Consider the following 18751-nt stretch of genomic DNA (forward strand, 5'->3'; position numbering starts at 1 on the left):
TGTTTTATCGTCATTTGAAGTGACATGGCTTACAATGTGCGACAGCGCCACCTGGGAGCGAAGGATAGGAATTACACTAACTCAAATCTTCCTCAAAAATCACTGATTATCGCTGAAAGAAAGTCTCGCATTTGTACGGAGCTGTTCCCTACCCCTAATATGTTTTTTTTGTGATGTCTTCCCACAGCAGAATTACCTCTCTTATTCACGACAAATAAATGCGGTGAGTCCAGCTTTTGTAAAACTCGAAGATAGGTTTGTTCGCCAGCTGGATATTTCAGTCCTTGTAGAGGGCCAGATCATCATATTCTTCCACACGCTCACTGCAACCCCATCCCCACCTAACTGCTAGCAGAAAGGTCGCACCCTGGTCCCTGGCCCTTGAGCTTACTCACCCCTTAAAGCCACTATATTACTTTGAACAAATAATTAAGCCAAGGAATTTTTTTTATTTAATGCTTGCAACATCTCTAAGATGAATTCACAACCCTCAGAGATCAGTTTGTTTAACATTCAGTTAAGGGGAAAATATTCTTTTATTATTAATAGTTTCAAATCACCATGAGTGGAGAAGAATGGAATAGCTCCGTCTGTTTCCGACTGGGAATGTCACTCCAGTGTTTCACTGGTGAAGACATATGAAGATTTCAGATGATTGGATCAGTCCTTGGTAGGAATGTCAACTGAAAGAGAAACATTGGTTCAAGAGCAGGTTCGTAATCGGCCGTTAACGGAGCATAATTTCTACTGAAGAAGGGAGCCAAGCTGAGGCCATTAAATAGTCACTGATTGACCACTTAGGGGGCTTAGTTACTATTGGGCTGAGACTGTTACCCTCTGATCTTCTATCACAGGATTTAGATTCAGAGGGCACAGGAAGAATGTTAGGCAGGCAGTGGTGAGATGACATCTTTCCAGGGCAAATATGTCCACATATTGGCCCTGGTTTTGGACCCAGCGACAGTGAAGGAACAACGATATATTTCCAATTCTGGATGGAGTGAGGGTGAGAGGAGTAGTGAGAATAAGGGAGAGAGTAATGGTGAGAGGGGGAGTGAGTATGAGAAGGGGAGTCAGGGTTATGGAAGTGAGTGTGTATGGGGAGTGTATGGCTATGAGTGTGAGGGGGATGCGAAGGTGAGGGAGAGTGAGGATGAGGGGGTGGAATGAGTGTGAGGGGGAATGAGTGAGGGTGACGAGGGTGAGAGGTTAGTGAAGGCAAGATTGAGGAGTGTATGTGGGAATAGTGACATTGGGGTTGAAGAGTGAGTTGAAGGGTGTTTAGTGATGATGAGGTTGAGGAGTATGTGAGGGGGTAGTGATGAAGTGAAGGAATGTGAGGGGGTTAGTAACTGTGAGGTTATGGAGTGTGTGAGAGCAGCAGTGAGGTTAAGGAGTGCGTGGAAGGGGGCTAGTAAGGGTGAGGTTGAGCAGTGTGTAAGAGGGTAGTGAGGATGACGTTAAGGAGTGCGAGGGGTTTAGTGAGTGTGAGGTTATGGTATGAATGAGAGTGGTAGGGATTATGAGGTTGAAGAGCATATGTGAGGGTGGTAGTGAGGGTGAGGTTAAGGAGTGTGAGGGGTTTCATGAAAGTGAGGTTATGGAGTATATGAGGGCAGTAGGGAGGATGAGGTTAAGAAGTGAGTTTGGGGGAAGTAGGGAGTGTTAGGTTGAGGACTATGTGAGGGGAGTAGTGAGGGTGAGATTGAGGAGTATGTGAGGGTGGTAGTGAGGGTGAGGTTGAGGAATGAGGTTGGGGGTGGTTAGTGAGTGTAAGGTTGAGGAATGAGTTTCGCCGGGTTAGGGTGAGGTTGAGGAATGAGTTTGGCCGGGTTAGTGAGGGTGAGCTTGAGGAATGAGTTTGGCGGGGTTAGTGAGGGTGAGGTTGAGGAGTGAGTTTGGCGGGGCTAGTGAGGGTGAGATTGAGGAGTGAGTTTGGGGGGGTTAGTGAAAGTGTGGTTGAGGAGTGAGGTGGGGGATGGGTAGTGAGGGTGAGGTTGAGGAGTGAGTTTGGTCGGGTTAGTGAGGGTGAAGTTGAGAATTGTGTGAAGGGATTGGTGAGGGTGAGGTTGAGGAATGAGTTTGGCCGGGTTAGTGAGGGTGAATTTGAGGAATGAGCTTGGCAGGGTTGGTGAGGTTGAGGAATGAGTTGGCCGCGTTAGTGAGGGCGAGGTTGAGGAATGAGTCTGGCCAGGTTAGTGAGGGTGAGGTTGAGGAATGACTTTGGCCGGGTTAGTGAGGGTCAGGTTGATGAGTGAGGTTGGCCGGGTTAGTGAGGGTGTGGTTGAGGAATGAGTTTGGCCGGGTTAGTGAGGGTAAGGTTGAGGAATGAGTTTGGGTGTGGATCGTGAGGGTGAGGTTGATGAGTGAGTTTGGGTGTGGTTCATGAGGGTGAGTTTGATGAGTGAGTTTGGCCGGGTTCGTGAGGGTGCGGTTGATGAGTGAGTTTGGCCGGGTTACTGAGGGTGAGGTTGATGAGTGAGTTTGGCCGGGTTAGTGAGGGTGAGGTTGAGGAATGGGTTTGGCAGGGTTAGTGACGGTGAGGTTGAGGAATGAGTTTGGCCGGGTTGGTGAGGGTGAGGTTGAGGAATGAGTTTGGCCGGGTTAGTGAGGGTGTGGTTGAGGAATGAGTTTGGCCGGGTTAGTGAGGGTGAGGTTGAGGAATGAGTTTGGCCGGGTTAGTGAGGGTGAGGTTGAGGAATGAGTTTGGCCGGGTTAGTGAGGGTGAGGTTGAGGAATGAGTTTGGCCGGGTTCGTGAGGGTGAGGTTGAGGAATGAGTTTGGCCGGGTTAGTGAGGGTGAGGTTGAGGAATGAGTTCAGCCAGGATAGTGAGGGCGAGTTTGATGAATGAGTTTGGCCGGGTTCGTGAGGTTGAGGAATGAGTTTGGCTGGGTTAGTGAGGGTGTGGTTGAGGAATGAGTTCGGCGGGGTTAGTCAAGGTGTGGTTGATGAGTGAGTTTGGCGGGGCTAGTGAGGGTGAAGTTGATGAGTGAGTTTGGCCAGGTTAGTGAAGGTGAGGTTGAGGAATGAGTTTGGCCGGGTTAGTGAGGGTGAGGTTGAGGAATGAGTTTAGCCGGGTTAGTGAGGGTGAGGTTGAGGAATGAGTTCGGCCGGGATATTGAGGGTGAGTTTGATGAGTGAGTTTAGCCGGGTTCGTGAGGGTGAGGTTGAGGAATGACTTTGGCCGGGTTAGTGAGGGTGAGGTTGATGAGTGAGTTTGGCCGGGTTCGTGAGGGTGAGGTTGAGGAATGAGATTGGCCGGGTTAGTGAGGGTGTGGTTGAGGAATAAGTTTGGCTGGGTTCGTGAGGGTGAGGTTGAGGAATGAGTTTGGCCGGGTTAGTGAGGGTGAGGTTGAGGAATGAGTTTGGCCGGGTTACTGAGGGTGTGGTTGAGGAATGAGTTTGTCCGGGCTAGTGAGGGTGAGGTTGAGGAATGAGTTCGGCCGGGATAGTGAGGGCGAGTTTGATGAATGAGTTTGGCCGGGTTCGTGAGGTTGAGGAATGAGTTTGGCCGGGTTAGTGAGGGTGTGGTTGAGGAATGAGTTCGGCGGGGTTAGTGAAGGTGTGGTTGATGAGTGAGTTTGGCGGGGCTAGTGAGGGTGAAGTTGATGAGTGAGTTTGGCCAGGTTAGTGAAGGTGAGGTTGAGGAATGAGTTCGGCCGGGATAGTGAGGGTGAGGTTGATGATTGAGTTTGGCCGGGTTCGTGAGGGTGAGGAATGAGTTTGGCCGGGTTAGTGAGGGTGTGGTTGATGAGTGAGTTTGGCGGGGCTAGTGAGGGTGAGGTTGAGGAATGAGTTTGGCTGGGTTAGTGAGTGTGAGGTTGATGAGTGAATTTGGCGGGGTTAGTGAGGGTGTGGTTGATGAGTGAGTTTGGCCGGGTTAGTGAGGATGAGGTTGAGGAATGAGTTTGGCCGGGTTAGTGAGGGTGAGGTTGAGGAATGAGGTTGACAGTGTTAGTGAGGGTGAGGTTGAGGAATGAGGTTGGCCGGGTTCGTGAGGGTGAGTTTGATGAGTGAGTTTGGCGGGTTTAGTGAGGATGAGGTTGTGGAATGAGTTTGGCGGTGTTCGTGAGGGTGAGGTTGATGAGTGAGTTTGTCCGGGTTCGTGAGTGTGAGGTTGAGGAATGAGTTTGGCGGGTTCAGTGAGGGTGAGGTTGAGGAATGAGTTTGGTCGGGTTAGTGAGGGTGAGGTTGAGGAATAAGTTTGGCCGGATTAGTGAGGGTGAGGTTGATGAGTGAGTTTGGCGGGGTTAGTGAGGATGAGGTTGAGGAATGAGTTTGGCCAGGTTAGTGAGGGTGAGGTTGATGAGTGAGTTTGGCCGGGTTAGTGAGGGTGAGGTTGAGGAATGAGTTTGGTGGGTTTAGTGAGGGTGAGGTTGAGGAATGAGTTTGTCCGGGTTCGTGAGTGTGAGGTTGAGGAATGAGTTTGGCGGGTTCAGTGAGGGTGAGGTTGAGGAATGAGTTTGGTCGGGTTAGTGAGGGTGAGGTTGAGGAATAAGTTTGGCCGGATTAGTGAGGGTGAGGTTGATGAGTGAGTTTGGCCAGGTTCGTGAGGGTGAGGTTGAGGAATGAGTTTGGCGGGGTTAGTGAGGGTGAGGTTGATGAGTGAGTTTGGCCGGGTTAGTGAGGGTGAGGTTGAGGAGTGAGTTTGGCCGGGTTAGTGAGGGTGGGGTTGAGGAATGAGTTTGGGTGTGGTTCATGAGGGTGAGGTTGATGAGTGAGTTTGGGTGTGGTTCATGAGGGCGAGTTTGATGAGTGAGTTTGGCGGGGTTAGTGAGGGTGAGGTTGAGGAATGAGTTTGGCCGGGTTAGTGAGGGTGAGGTTGATGAGTGAGTTTGGCCGGGTTAGTGAGGGTGAGGTTGAGGAATGAGATTGGCCGGGTTAGTGAGGGTGAGGTTGAGGAATGAGTTTGGGTGTGGTTCGTGAGGGTGAGGTTGATGAGTGAGTTTGGGTGTGGTTCATGAGGGTGAGTTTATTGAGTGAGTTTGGCGGGGTTCGTGAGGGTGAGGTTGAGGAGTGAGTTTGGCCGGGTTCGTGAGGGTGAGGGTGATGAGTGAGTTTGGCCGGGTTAGTGAGGGTGAGGTTGAGGAATGAGTTTGGCCGGGTTATTGAGGGTGAGGTTGAGGAATGAGTTTGGCCAGGTTAGTGAGAGTGAGGTTGAGGAGTGAGTTTGGCGGGGTTAGTGAGTGTGAAGTTGAGGAATGAGTTTGGCCAGGTTCGTGAGGGTGAGGTTGAGGAATGAGTTTGGCGGGTTTAGTGAGGGTGAGGTTGAGGAATGAGTTTGGCCGGGTTAGTGAGGGTGAGGTTGAGGAATGAGTTTGGCCGGGTTACTGAGGGTGATGTTGATGAGTGAGTTTGGCGGGGTTAGTGAGGGTGATGTTGATGAGTGAGTTTGGCCGGGTTACTGAGGGTGATGTTGATGAGTGAGTTTGGCCGGGTTACTGAGGGTGATGTTGATGAGTGAGTTTGGCAGGCTTAGTGAGTGTGAAGTTGAGGAATGAGTTTGGCCAGGTTCGTGAGGGTGAGGTTGAGGAATGAGTTTGGCGGGTTTAGTGAGGGTGAGGTTGAGGAATGAGTTTGGCCAGGTTAGTGAGAGTGAGGTTGAGGAGTGAGTTTGGCGGGGTTAGTGAGGGTGATGTTGATGAGTGAGTTTGGCCGGGTTACTGAGGGTGATGTTGATGAGTGAGTTTGGCCGGGTTACTGAGGGTGATGTTGATGAGTGAGTTTGGCCGGGTTAGTGAGGGTGATGTTGATGAGTGAGTTTGGCCGGGTTACTGAGGGTGATGTTGATGAGTGAGTTTGGCCGGGTTACTGAGGGTGATGTTGATGAGTGAGTTTGGCCGGGTTAGTGAGTGTGAAGTTGAGGAATGAGTTTGGCCAGGTTCGTGAGGGTGAGGTTGAGGAATGAGTTTGGCGGGTTTAGTGAGGGTGAGGTTGAGGAATGAGTTTGGCCGGGTTAGTGAGGGTGAGGTTGAGGAATGAGTTTGGCCGGGTTAGTGAGGGTGAGGTTGAGGAATGAGTTTGGCCGGGTTAGTGAGGGTGAGGTTGATGAGTGAGTTTGGCCGGGTTAGTGAGGGTGAGGTTGAGGAATGAGTTTGGCCGGGTTAGTGAGGGTGAGGTTGATGAGTGAGTTTGGCCGGGTTAGTGAGGGTGAGGTTGAGGAATGAGTTTGGCCGGGTTAGTGAGGGTGAGGTTGATGAGTGAGTTTGGCCGGGTTCGTGAGGGTGAGGTTGAGGAATGAGTTTGGCCAGGTTAGTGAGGGTGATGTTGATGAGTGAGTTTGGCCGGGTTACTGAGGGTGATGTTGATGAGTGAGTTTGGCCGGGTTACTGAGGGTGAGGTTGAGGAATGAGTTTGGCCGGGTTAGTGAGGGTGAGGTTGAGGAATGAGTTTGGCCGGGTTAGTGAGGGTGAGGTTGATGAGTGAGTTTGGCCGGGTTAGTGAGGGTGAGGTTGATGAGTGAGTTTGGCCGGGTTAGTGAGGGTGAGGTTGAGGAATGAGTTTGGCCGGGTTAGTGAGGGTGAGGTTGATGAGTGAGTTTGGCGGGGTTAGTGAGGGTGAGGTTGATGAATGAGTTTGGCGGGGTTAGTGAGGGTGAGGTTGATGAGTGAGTTTGGCCGGGTTAGTGAGGGTGAGGTTGAGGAATGAGTTTGGCGGGTTCAGTGAGGGTGAGGTTGATGAGTGAGTTTGGCCGGGTTAGTGAGGGTGAGGTTGATGAGTGAGTTTGACGGGGTTAGTGAGGATGAGGTTGATGAGTGAGTTTGGCCGGGTTAGTGAGGGTGAGGTTGATGAGTGAGTTTGACGGGGTTAGTGAGGGTGAGGTTGATGAGTGAGTTTGGCCGGGTTAGTGAGGGTGAGGTTGATGAGTGAGTTTGGCCGGGTTAGTGAGGGTGAGATTGAGGAATGAGTTTGGCCGGGTTAGTAAGGATGAGGTTGATGAGTGAGTTTGGCGGGGTTAGTGAGGGTGAGGTTGATGAGTGAGTTTGGCCGGGTTCGTGAGGGTGAGATTGAGGAATGTGTGTGAGGGAAGGACTGTTTGTGAGGGAAGTAGTTCGGGTGAGGTTGAGGAGTGTGTGAAGGTTTTAGTGAAGATTCATGTTGAGGAGTGTGTGAAGGGATTGGTGATGCTGCAGCCCTCTTCATTAGCACTCACACAGGACACAGCTAACCTGGCTTCCCATTGAGGTGTAAAATACTGATCTAAGGCCAGCTCATCACTGTTTACACGTCCCATCATTTTGAGGCATTTACCTTATCTGAAACCGTTCCATTAAAGGGTTGGTGAGAGACTCGTGCCTGACCTCACATAAATACGTCTGACCGGGGTCCACATCCACAAAGGCAATGGTCATCTGACTGACTGTACTGTAGGTCCCACTCACGTCCCTCACCACTGGGAAGTTGGTCACGCTGCCCGGAACTTGCAAATCCCTCTCTGTTCTCCAGTTCACATAGATCCCGGCGGGATAGAACCCCGAAACAAAACATGCCAACGTCACAGCTTGTGGCCGACGGGAGTCACGTGACTGAACCTTGATGGGGGTTATCGTCGGTTGGAGGAAAATAAATTCTGTTACAGGCAGAGATAAAACATTTCAATCAACAGACATTTTCCCTTAAGGTCAACGCCACTGTTAACTCTACCTGAGCATTTTTATTGACTCACTAAACCTTGTGTTCACAAAAACAAAATCAGCCGGAAACATCGAAGTGCGGAGTTGGATGAACACAGCAGGCCAAGCAGCATCTTAGGAGCACAAAAGCTGACGTTTCGGGCCTAGATCCTTCATCAGAGAAAAAGCTTTTTTCTTTTCTGCTGAAGGGTCTGGGTCTGAAACGTCAGCTTTTGTGCTCCTGAGATGCTGCTTTGCCTGCTGTGTTCATCCAGCTCCACGCTTTGTTATCTCGGAATCTCCAGCATCTGCAGTTCCCATTACCCCAGCCAGAGGCATGCTTACCTCACTGAGTTGACAAAGCAGGATTACATCGGCTGCCTGACATAGACCTGACCTGTTACTGAATTCCAGTCACAGTTACAGGAGGTCAGTGTACAAATATCTTACAGAACATGTTTCAGGCAGTCAATGCCTGAACATGAGAGCAGATGTGCAACAGGCAGTCAATGCTTGAAAATGAGACAAGGTGTGTAATGGGCCATCAGTGCCTGATTGTGAGATAGGATGTGTAACAGGCAGTCAGTGCCTGAACATGAGAGCAGATGTGCAACAGGAAGTCACTGCCTGAAAATGAGATGGGATGTGGTACACGTGGTCAGTGTTGAATATGCAAGGGAGTGTATAACAGGCAGTTAATGCCGGAATATGTGAGGGGTATATAACCGGTGGTCAATGCACAAATCTAGGTATTTTTTATCAACTGTCTGAGATGCAATTCAATCTGATTGTTAGAATAAAAGCAGTTGTACCAGCAGTGAATTAGCACCATTTACAACAATCGATGGTTTATGTATTTGGTAACTTAGTCTTGCTCAGCTCACAATTTCTCTGATAACTGTACATTTACAACCTGTTCTCCCGTCAACAAACCCATACATTTACTGCCTGTTGTTCTATGCTGATACTTATAAACCTATTACCTGTTCCTGACCAACACCCCAATACTTGTATATTTCCTGCCTGTTCTCTATTATCCTGACACCTGTAGATTTACTGGCTGTCCTCCATTATCCCGATACCTGTACATATACTGCCTGTTCTCCACTATCCTGATATCTGTATATTTACCACCTGTTGTCTATTTCTCTGTTATCTACATCTGTTCTCCTCTCCGAGTAATTCCATGCACTGATCACTTGTTATCCATCCATTCCCCACCTCACCTGATATCCCTGCCGATGTATTCCGTGATCAAGTCAGAGATGTATCAATCAAATGGCCTATTTGTGGAAGAACACCTGGTTACTTTGCAATGGAACAGCAAGGGGGTAAAAAGAGAAACCCTGAAATAGTACTGTCTTACCCCGGGTTTTATTGATGGTTTGAATGATGCTGTCTGGGACTGACATGTGTTGACTCTCACACGTATATTTTGTACCCCGGTTCCACATTTGATCGGACGTGGTCAGTTCACTCTGGGAAGAGTAGGTGCCATTGATATTGAGAATTGGTGGGTAGGTCTTGATGTTGTCGACCACTGGATTGCCATTGATGAACCAATGGAAAGAGATCTCTGCTGGGTAGAAGCCAGTTGCTAGGCAGACCAGGGTTGCTTTTTCCATTGTCACGAGCTCTTCTAAAGTCGGTGACAGGAGATACAGCTTTGGCTCCATGGGGTACCGCTCTGTGTAACAATCACAACTGAGTCTGTCTCAGAGTAAAGTGGCAAATCAACAAGGTATCCTGGCAAGAAAGGCCATACTAGGAGATTCACACTGAGATCCAGTGGCCATGAGGCTACCATTACCACTGAAATGATGACATACAGCAATGGGCCATCTCATATCACTTGATCCTGTGATAGCATACTATCTGTGTGGCGCAGCAGTAGTGTCCCTACCTGTGAAATAGGAGACCCAAGTTCAAGTCCTACCTGGTCCAGGGATGTGTCATAACTTTTCTGGACATGTTGATTAGAAAATCTCAAAAGTAAGGTTGACAGTTTAAATTATTCACCCCTCTAGCTAACTCCTGGAGCTAGTTGTAACTATTTGCGTGTCTTTTAAGAATACTGTATCCATCTGACTATTTTCCCATGATGGTGCCAAGTTGTTCCTGGAATGACTCCAGTACTTGAGACTCATTCACCTTCTTCACAAAGCAACTAGATTGCCCTCTTTGCAAGGAAAGTATTTTTGAATGCATTCATTAAGATGCATGAGGGGGAATCTCACAGAGATTTATAAAATTCTAACAGGATAGATGCAGCGAGGATGTTCCCAATGGTGGGTGTGTTCCGAACCAGGTGTCACAGTCTGAGGATTCGGGGTAGACTATTTAGGACAGAGATGAGGAGACATTTCTTCACCCAAAGGGTGATGAGCCAATGGAATTTATTACCACAGGAAGTAGTTGATGCCAAAACATTGAATGTATTGAAGAGGTGACTAGATATAGCACTTGGGGTGAATGGGATCAAAGGTTATGGGGAGAAAGCAGGATTAGGCTATTGAGTTGCACAATCAGCCACGATTGTGAAGAATGGCAAAGCAGGCTCAAAGAGCCAAATGGCAACCTCCTGTTCCTACCTTCTATGTTTCTATGTGGCCATTGACCTGAAGAAGGTGGAGAGACTGATGAGCTGCCCTCTTGAATTGTTGCAGTCCTTGGGATATAGAAACACTCACAATGCTGTTTGGAAGGGAGTTTCAAGATTTTAACCCAGTAACACTGAAGCAATGGCGACATATTTTCAAGTCTGATTCCAGTACTGCTATATTAAGAGAGACCATTTATTCACTGGAGTTTAGTAGGGTGGGGAGCTATCTCATTGAAAGTGATGAAATTCCACCAGACTAGACAGGATAAACACAGAAGAATGTCCCTGATGTCCGGGAGTCCAGAGCCAGGGGTCACAATTTAAAAGTATTTCCTTTTTTTCCTTTGTGGAATCCCTACAATGTGGAAACAGCCCCTTCAGCCCAATAAATCCACACATCATCCCACCCAGACCCATCCCTATATAATTCACCTAATCTACACATCACTGAACACTATGGGCAATTTAGACTAGCCAATCCCCCTAACCTGCACATCTTTGGACTGTGGGAGGAAACTGGAGCACCTGGAGGAAACCCACACAGACACGGGGAGGATGTGCAAACTCAGCACAGACAGTTGCCCGAGTGTGGAATTGAACTTAGGTCCCTGGTGCTGTGAGACAGCTGTGCTAACCACTGAGCCACCGTGCTGCTCATATCGGGTACATATGGGTAAGCCATTTCGGGTTGAGATAAGTGGGGAGCCTGTGGACTCTCTATCACAGGAAGTGGTTGAGGCAAAAGAAAACTGAATGTTCTCAAGAAAGTTCATGGCTAAAGGGATCAAAGGGAATAGGAAGATAGCAGGAACAGGGTATTGAGTTGGATGATCAGGCACGATCATGTTGAATGGGACAGTGGGCTTAAAGGGCTGAAACAGCCTGCTCCTGCTCCAACATTTTGTAGTTCTATGTAAATGACTCAGAGGGGAACTTGCAGGGTGTGGTGTTCTCATGGATCTGCTCCCTCATGATGGAAGTAATCGTGGATTTGTAAGGTGCTGTCTAAGGACCCCTGGTGAGTTGCTTGAATGCATCTTGTAGATGGTACACACTGCTGCTACTGAGCGTTTGTGGTGGAGGGAGTGGATGGGAAGGCGGATAGCCAATCGAGTGGCTGTTAATAAGCTGTGTCATCATTTGCATTGTCCTAACATCCAGGTATGAGATGAGGAAAACTGGCAAGAAGCTCTGTGTTGTTGGAAATCATTTTGGGGAGAGGATGCGTAGGAGTGAAGTATGGGCACTGGTGCCATTTGGAATGGACTGTTTGAATTCAATGAAATTGGAGTGAGCAGGTGAGTCTGGTGAGAAATAGCTTTGCCAGTGTGTTACTTACCAGTGTTACTTATGTGTTTGATGATGGGTGAAGGCAGTGCCCCATGTGATACTTGGCAGCTGATAATAGATCCTTTGATCCACTGGGATGTATCGATCACCAGCTTACTGATCGCTGTGTAGGTGCCATTGTCTCCCAAAAGTGAGGCAGAATGCGAGACCCCTCTGTAGACCTGCTCACCATCAACACGCCAGGTAAATGAGAGGTCGTCCGGGTAGAAGCTTTCTGCTGCGCAGAGCAGTGAGATGTTCTTCTGGAGAAAGACATCCTCAGGGTGTGGGTTTTGGAAATAAACCAACGGAGGAGATGCTGAAGGAGCTGAAATGGAAAAGAATCTGTTACTAAGTGGCCAACAAGTTAATTACGGCCTGACACTGATATTGCAAAGATTCACTGCGCCAGGCTGAAGCTCCTCTGTCATGTTCAAAGGTGGCAAGATATTATGCTGGTGGGCCTCAGGAACCAATGTGCAGATTGGCATGGCACAATGGACCTCCTGGGACGGGAGTGCAGTCACCTGAGCTCAGCCTGAAGGATGCAACAGTGTGAGATACAGATTCAGATTTGGCACTCTCCATTCATTCCTGGGATGAGGGAGGTTAGACAATGAGGAAAGGTTGGGGCAGACTGCGTCCGTAACATTGGGATTTAGAAGAACAAGAGGCAACTTATTGAAGACTCGGGGGTGACTGAAAGAGGCATCTACCCTGAGGAATAGGGCTGGGGGAGACCAGAACCTGGGAGACAGTTTAGGAATAAAGGGATTTCCCATTTCAGACGGAGCTGAGGAGAATTTCCTCTGTCAGCTGATGCTAATTCTGTGGAACACTCTTCCCTAGAGAAGAGTGGAGTCTGAGCACTTGAACAGTTTCAAGACTGGGTGACAGTAAGAGTGACAGATTAGGGAGGCAATGATTATTGGGGAAATGAGGCCAGGAATCTGAAGTTCTTTCAACAACCAGATCGGCCATGATTGTACTGATGCGTCTATAAGACCCCATTGGGACGAATGGCCTGATTCCACTCCCATGTCCTGTGTTTCTAATTGATGCAGTGACTCAAAGGACGTAGACAATCAGAAGGCAGAGGATAGCCTGTGATTCTGGTCCTGATGATTGCCCAGTGACCCATCTTGAAAATTATTTGATGGTGGGTTGGTGAAAAAGGCCAGGTGAGAAGGGAATATCAGACCTGTTTAGATCGGAACAGGAGTTGGCTTTTTGCCACTCCTGAGCCTTCTCATTGGTCAGAATCCCCTGTCAGATTGAGCAGATTGCCTCATGGGAAAAGGATCGACAGGTTCATCCTGTATCCTCAGGAGTTTAGAAGAGTCAGGTGTGACTTAGTCAAAACATACAAAATCCTGAGGGGACTTAACCATGGGGATGCGGAAGGGATGTATCCTCTTGTGAGAGGATCTAGAACTCAGGGTCAAAGTTTAAAAATAAGGGGCTACCTGTTTAAAACAGAGAGAGCAAAGAGTTTTTCTCTCAGACGGTTGTGAGTCAGTGGCGTTTCCTTCCACAAAAGGCAGTGGATGCAGAACCTTTAAATGTTGATAAAGCAGAGATAGAGAGATACTTGATTGATGCTGACAGATTAAATGATTATCAGGAATAGGTGGGAAAGTACAGCTAAGGTCAAAATCTGATCAGCCACAGTCTTAGTGCCCGGTGGAGCAGGATCAAAGTGCTTGTATATTTGTTGGGTAATTAGCTAATATACAATTGCAATAAGGTGGGAAGCACTGGGACTCATTTGCGAACAGCTCTGTGGCTGACGTGGGGAGGCTGAGAGTTTAAAGTGCACCTGCTGAGAGATGTTCACACAAGCCACACTGAAACACTCCTGTGCCACACTCTGAAAGGTCGCTGGGTACAGATATTCAGGGCAGCAGGAGGAGGGGTTGTGTTTGTACAGGATGTTGCAATTAAATACAGAGCCAATGCTCACTGGCCTAGGGTATGTTTTGTAGCCGAATGGGAAGTGAAAATGTGCTCTGTCAGAGGCCTATGGAGTAAGCAACGATCAACCTCTGAATGCAGTTTGGTATAAAAAGACGTTTAGAACGCTTGCCTTCATTTCTCAGTCCTTTGAGTAAAGCAGTTGGGAAGTCATGATAAGGTAGTACAGGACATTGGTGAGGCCTGCTCTGGAAAACTGTCCAGTTCTGGTTGCCCAGTTATAGGAAAGTTATTATTAAACTGGAGAGGGTTCAGAAGACATTTACCAGAACGTTTCGGGGTATGGGACATTTGAGGTAGAAAGAAAGGCTGAACAGGCTGCAACTTTTTTTACTGGAGCATAGGAGGTTGAGAGGCAACCTTATCAAAGTTATACAAAACAATGAGAGGTATACATAGAATTAGTGGTCTTTTACATAGAATCCTTTCCCTAGGATGCGGGATTTCAAGACAAGGGGACAAATTTTTAAAGTGAGAGGAGAGAGATTTAAAAAAAGACATGAAAAGCAAATTTTTTTACACTGAAGGTGGTTTGCATGTGGAATAAACTTCCTGAGGAAGTGGTGGATGTGGGTACAATTACAACATTTTAAACACCTTTGGATAAGGACATGAATAGGAAAGGTTTGGAGGGATATGAGCCAGGAGCAGGCAGGTGGGACTAGTTTTGTTTGGAATTATGGTCAGCATGAACTGGTTGGACTGAAGGATCTGTTTCTGTGCGGTATGGCTTGATTGACTTTGAATGTTGGCCAGGAGACCAAGACAATCCCATTTACAGGTAGAAGGGGCTTAAGGACAAGTCTGCAGCAACAGGATAGCAAGGCTCAACTCATAAACGTTTGAAGGCTGGCGCCCTTGATCAGGCAGTGTCACTTTCCACTCCCACCTTGACATTGTCCCAGTGAATCACGTGATGAAGTTCTGTCAGACAGCAAGGCATAAGAAGAGACAGGGTCAAAAATGACCTACCTGCTTTAACAGTGAGTGTGACTCCACATCCACTCCAGTCTGTGCTGAATGGGAAGTAAGTGTTAGAGCTGCCACAGTAATATCTGGCTGAATCTTCTTGTCGGAGACCTTTTATTGTCAGTGAGAACTTCTTGCTGGTCCAGTCCTTTGAGCCAATAAAACGATCGCTTACCACGGATGGGTAAAGAGCAGCACTCGATCCCGGCATCCAGTAAAGAATCCACGAGATCATGAGATCTCCCGGCTTGGCGGATCCCCAGATGAGGTAATAATTATCCATGGTCCTGGAGGTGAAACAATTCAACGTCACCGTTTCATTTTCCCAGCGACTCAGAGATATGGGCGAGATATAGAGAGTGTCATCAGCTATCAAAGGGCCTGCAAGGAAAAAGACCACATTCATGAGTCAGCTCACCGTCAACCAGACTTAAAGTCATTGGCAAAGACGCCAAAGAAATGCCAAATTGTTTGTTTTGACACGGCGAGTTATAGAATTAAGAAGGTGTTGCATTGAAATAAAGTGCATTTCACAAACATCAGACTTCTCCAAATACTTGATAGCAATGGGCTTCTATCCACACTGAACTGAAACCCTACTCTGTAAAAAAATTCTCCTGAACATATTTCAGGAACACATGGCTCTGTCTGCTCTTCATGCTGGTACTATCCCTGTCTATATTTGGATAGTTCCGTTTCAGCTGCTTTAAAATTCTGTCATTTCCTTGCAGATTTGTCCGTCCGTACCTTTCCCATTGCCAGTTCCCTGTAGAATACACCACGCAATGTAATGATTCTTCTGTCATCCCCTAACTCTAACCAAACATATTCTCTCCTTGATGCTTCTGTCCACACTGTCATGTTCAGATTTGCCTCCCTTTCTGCTTTCATTCCTTCCCATTTTTCTTAGAACAGCTTGTATCCAGGAGTATTCAACACCCAGTCCTGCCCTTCCCGGATTCAGGTCCTCACTGTTGTCCCACCATCAGGTTTCAAAGGGACTAACTGTCCCAGTAATCTGGGAATCATATTTATCACACACTATTCATGCACAATAAACTGAATTTGGTTTATTCCACTCCCGTTTACTGTGATCTCAATCCTGTTTATTATCATTTCCTCCTTTAATATTACCTGTCTTTGCCAAATCTCTGTGTATCTTTCATCTCCAGTATGACCTCCTTGTTCGCCCAACGCTGCCATGTTTGCTTAACATCTACTTGATATGCAAGCTGCCTCACAAGGATCTCAATGCTGTTTTTCTCAGAAGCAAACTGTCAGGCCTGAGCACACCCTAACAACCAATGAATCCAAAACCTCCCTCCTGCACCAACCCTCCACCTGTGCTCTGAGTTGTTCCAATCTCCTATTTCTGCACCCACTGGCACCTTGGGGATGCCCTACGGATTACTGTGTTTGAAATCTGGATTGTTGATATCTTCCTCAGCTCCCTAGGTTCTGCCCTTATCCTGCTTTCAGGGGAAAATACGAAACGTATAGAGGGACAAATCTGAAAGAAAATGAGAATCAGAATGACAGAATAAGCAGCGGGAATGAGGGACTTGAACTATCTGAATCAAAGCTGGGATAGTGCCAGCAGAAAGGGCTATGGGTTCCTGATGTGTGTTCAGGAGAGTTTTCTACAGAGTATGAGACCCAGGGTCTGCTGCATCTGGTTTTGAAGAACAAATTGAAGATGTGGAATTGGACTGCAGAATGCGTACAGCGCTGAATGTGCTATTTGGCACAACTTTTCCATGTGGGCCTTCCGCAACAGGAATTCAGTTTGGCCCATTTCTCCACAATTACCCTCCGCCTTACCCCAAAATACTGCAATTTTATTTTCTCTTTGGTTAATTGTCCAATTCTCTTTCAAAAGCTGCAAAGTACAATAAATCAGTGTTTACTCTGTGCTTGAGCAAGGATTTAGAATCTAGAGTCTAAACCGGAACCATACGCAGAAATTGGAAGCTCTCCACTCCCCACTCCCCTCCTCCCCAAAGTCCGTTTCTGCTCCCCGCTCGGTGAGCCCAACTTTCGTGAGGAGGGGTGAGGGTGTGGAGACAAGACCAGGTGAAGACAGACAGGATCACGCTCCCCTCTGTCTCCCATCGCTTTCTAGGCCCACACCCACCTTTGGTGAGGACCAACATTGACCCGTTGTCCCATTAAGACTCACGTGGCTCCAAGAGTGCCAAAGAGAAGGGGAAAGGGAGGACAAAAGTCAAAGAGGCCAACGACACCCACCAGGCAACCTACCTGCAAGGGCAGCGAGCAAGAACAGAACTGGCCACATTCTTTGAGCTCTGCAGCAAATTCTTCACAAATGGCAATCTGTGATTAGCTTTGGATCTTAGGCCTGTTTGAGATGACTGAGAGGCATTTGGTTGCCTCCGAGTGGTTCAGTGGCTCAACTGAAAGTAAGATAGAGTTGGTTGCTGAATATTGATCTGCCATGGACCCCTTCCCAGTCTGATTCACCTATTGCAACAGACTGTTGTACAGGTTAATCGTTCACTCGTGAAGTCTGGCATAAATAACTCCAATGGTACCTTGTACTGAACAGGAAAACTTTCCTCTAAAACTGAGCAATTCATTGAATTATATTCATTGTACTGGGTTTGGAACAAGTGCGTTGTTGCTCTTGTTACATTTCCTGCTCGTTCTGAAAGATAAACATATGGGCAATGTGGAAAATTACTGCACGTATTTTTGGAACATTGTTTTGATGCTGAACAAATGTAAATGGGTAAAATTTCACTGAGACTGAAACAAGCTTAGACCCTCTGGACCGAACTGTTCATTACCGGGATAAGAAGAGGGGCATGATTTTAAAGCAGGAAATTTAGAGGGGATTTGAGAAATTTTTTTTCACAGGGATGGTGGCAGGAATCCAGAACGCAGTGTCTGAGAGGGTAGTAGAGGTGGGAAGACTCAGAACCATTAAAGGGTTACATACATGAGCACTTGAAATGTCATAACATTCCAGATTAGGGGTAAAGGCTGAATGGGCTGAAGGGCCGCTTCAGCGTTATATGACTTAGAGGGCCATAACTCACTGGCCCCATGAGCTGTAGCTTTCTAGCCACACATTGTTGCCTGCTCAGAGTCACATCTAGCCAACACTGGGTATGAACAGCAGATTTCTTTTCCAAAAGGGCATTATCAGATGAGTTTTTACAATCATTGATGACAAGCTTCATCTCCAGTATCTAGCTTCATGTCCCAAATTTATTAATTTACATTGTCTCCTCCACACTGCCAAGGCAGGAATTGAACTCCTGTTCCCACAGCATGCGCCTTTGGCAAAGTGACATTATCTCTCTATCACCATTACTCCCACTTCTTTGGAATGCCTAAACTTTCAGTGGCATTACCATCGCTCAATCCCTCATTATCAACATCCTGAGGCTTACCATTGCCCAGGAATGGAACTGGACATGCCACATAAACATTGTGATTACAACAGCAGGTCAGAGGATGGGAATTCTGTTGTGGTAACTCATCTCCTGACTTCCCAAAGCCTGTCCACCATCTACAAGGTACAAGTGAGGAGTGTGATGGAATACTCTCTACTTGCCTGGATGAGTGCAGTCCCAACAACACTCAAGAAGCTTGACACCATTCAGGACAGAACAGCCCGCTTGATTGGCACCACATCCACAAACACCCACTCCCTCCAGCACCGATGCTTAGTAGCAGCAGTGTGTACTGTCAACAAGATGCAATGCAGTAATTAATCAAAGCTCCTTACAAACATACATCCTCTACCATCTAGAAGGGGAAGGGTAGTCGACCCAGGGGAACACCAGCCACTGCAAGTTCTCTCCAAACCACTCTCCGTCCTGACTTGGAAATATATTGCTGTTCCTTCACTGTCTCTGGGTCAAAGTCCTGAAACCCCTTCTGAGCCCTTGCAGTCCCTACAATCCAAGGCCTCCAGTAGTGCAAGGAAACAGCTCACTGCTGCCTTCTCAGTGAGCAACTGGGAATGGGCAATAAATGTTCACCAATGATGTCAGCATCCCACAAATGAGGGAAAAAAACCTGACCTTGGTCTCTTGTTAGAAGATCTCTTTGTCTAATCTGTGAATGTTAAATTGTGTTTAGTAACATTCTTATGAAGCATTTTCGGACACTTATTGTAATATGTAAAGGTAGGTTAGGAAGCGCCACAGAGAGTGGTGGAAATCGGAAATTCTCTTGCTCCAGAAGGAGCTGATCACTGGAGGTTAATTGAAATGTTTGAGAGTAACAACAATA

General features: G+C 47.4%; 1 gene segment (V, D, J or C); it reads right to left on the minus strand.

Moving 5' to 3' along the window:
- Window positions 1-429: 429 nt before the first annotated feature.
- On the minus strand, window positions 430-16983 carry LOC125446522 (Ig gamma-1 chain C region-like). The segment is given in 6 exon segments: window positions 430-683; window positions 7253-7571; window positions 8981-9301; window positions 11556-11873; window positions 14492-14869; window positions 16748-16983. Coding segments are annotated over 6 exon segments (1377 nt in total).
- Window positions 16984-18751: the final 1768 nt, after the last annotated feature.

The sequence above is a fragment of the Stegostoma tigrinum genome, chromosome 34, assembly GCF_030684315.1.
Source record: "Stegostoma tigrinum isolate sSteTig4 chromosome 34, sSteTig4.hap1, whole genome shotgun sequence".
In the NCBI taxonomy this organism is placed as follows: Eukaryota; Metazoa; Chordata; class Chondrichthyes; order Orectolobiformes; family Stegostomatidae; genus Stegostoma; species Stegostoma tigrinum.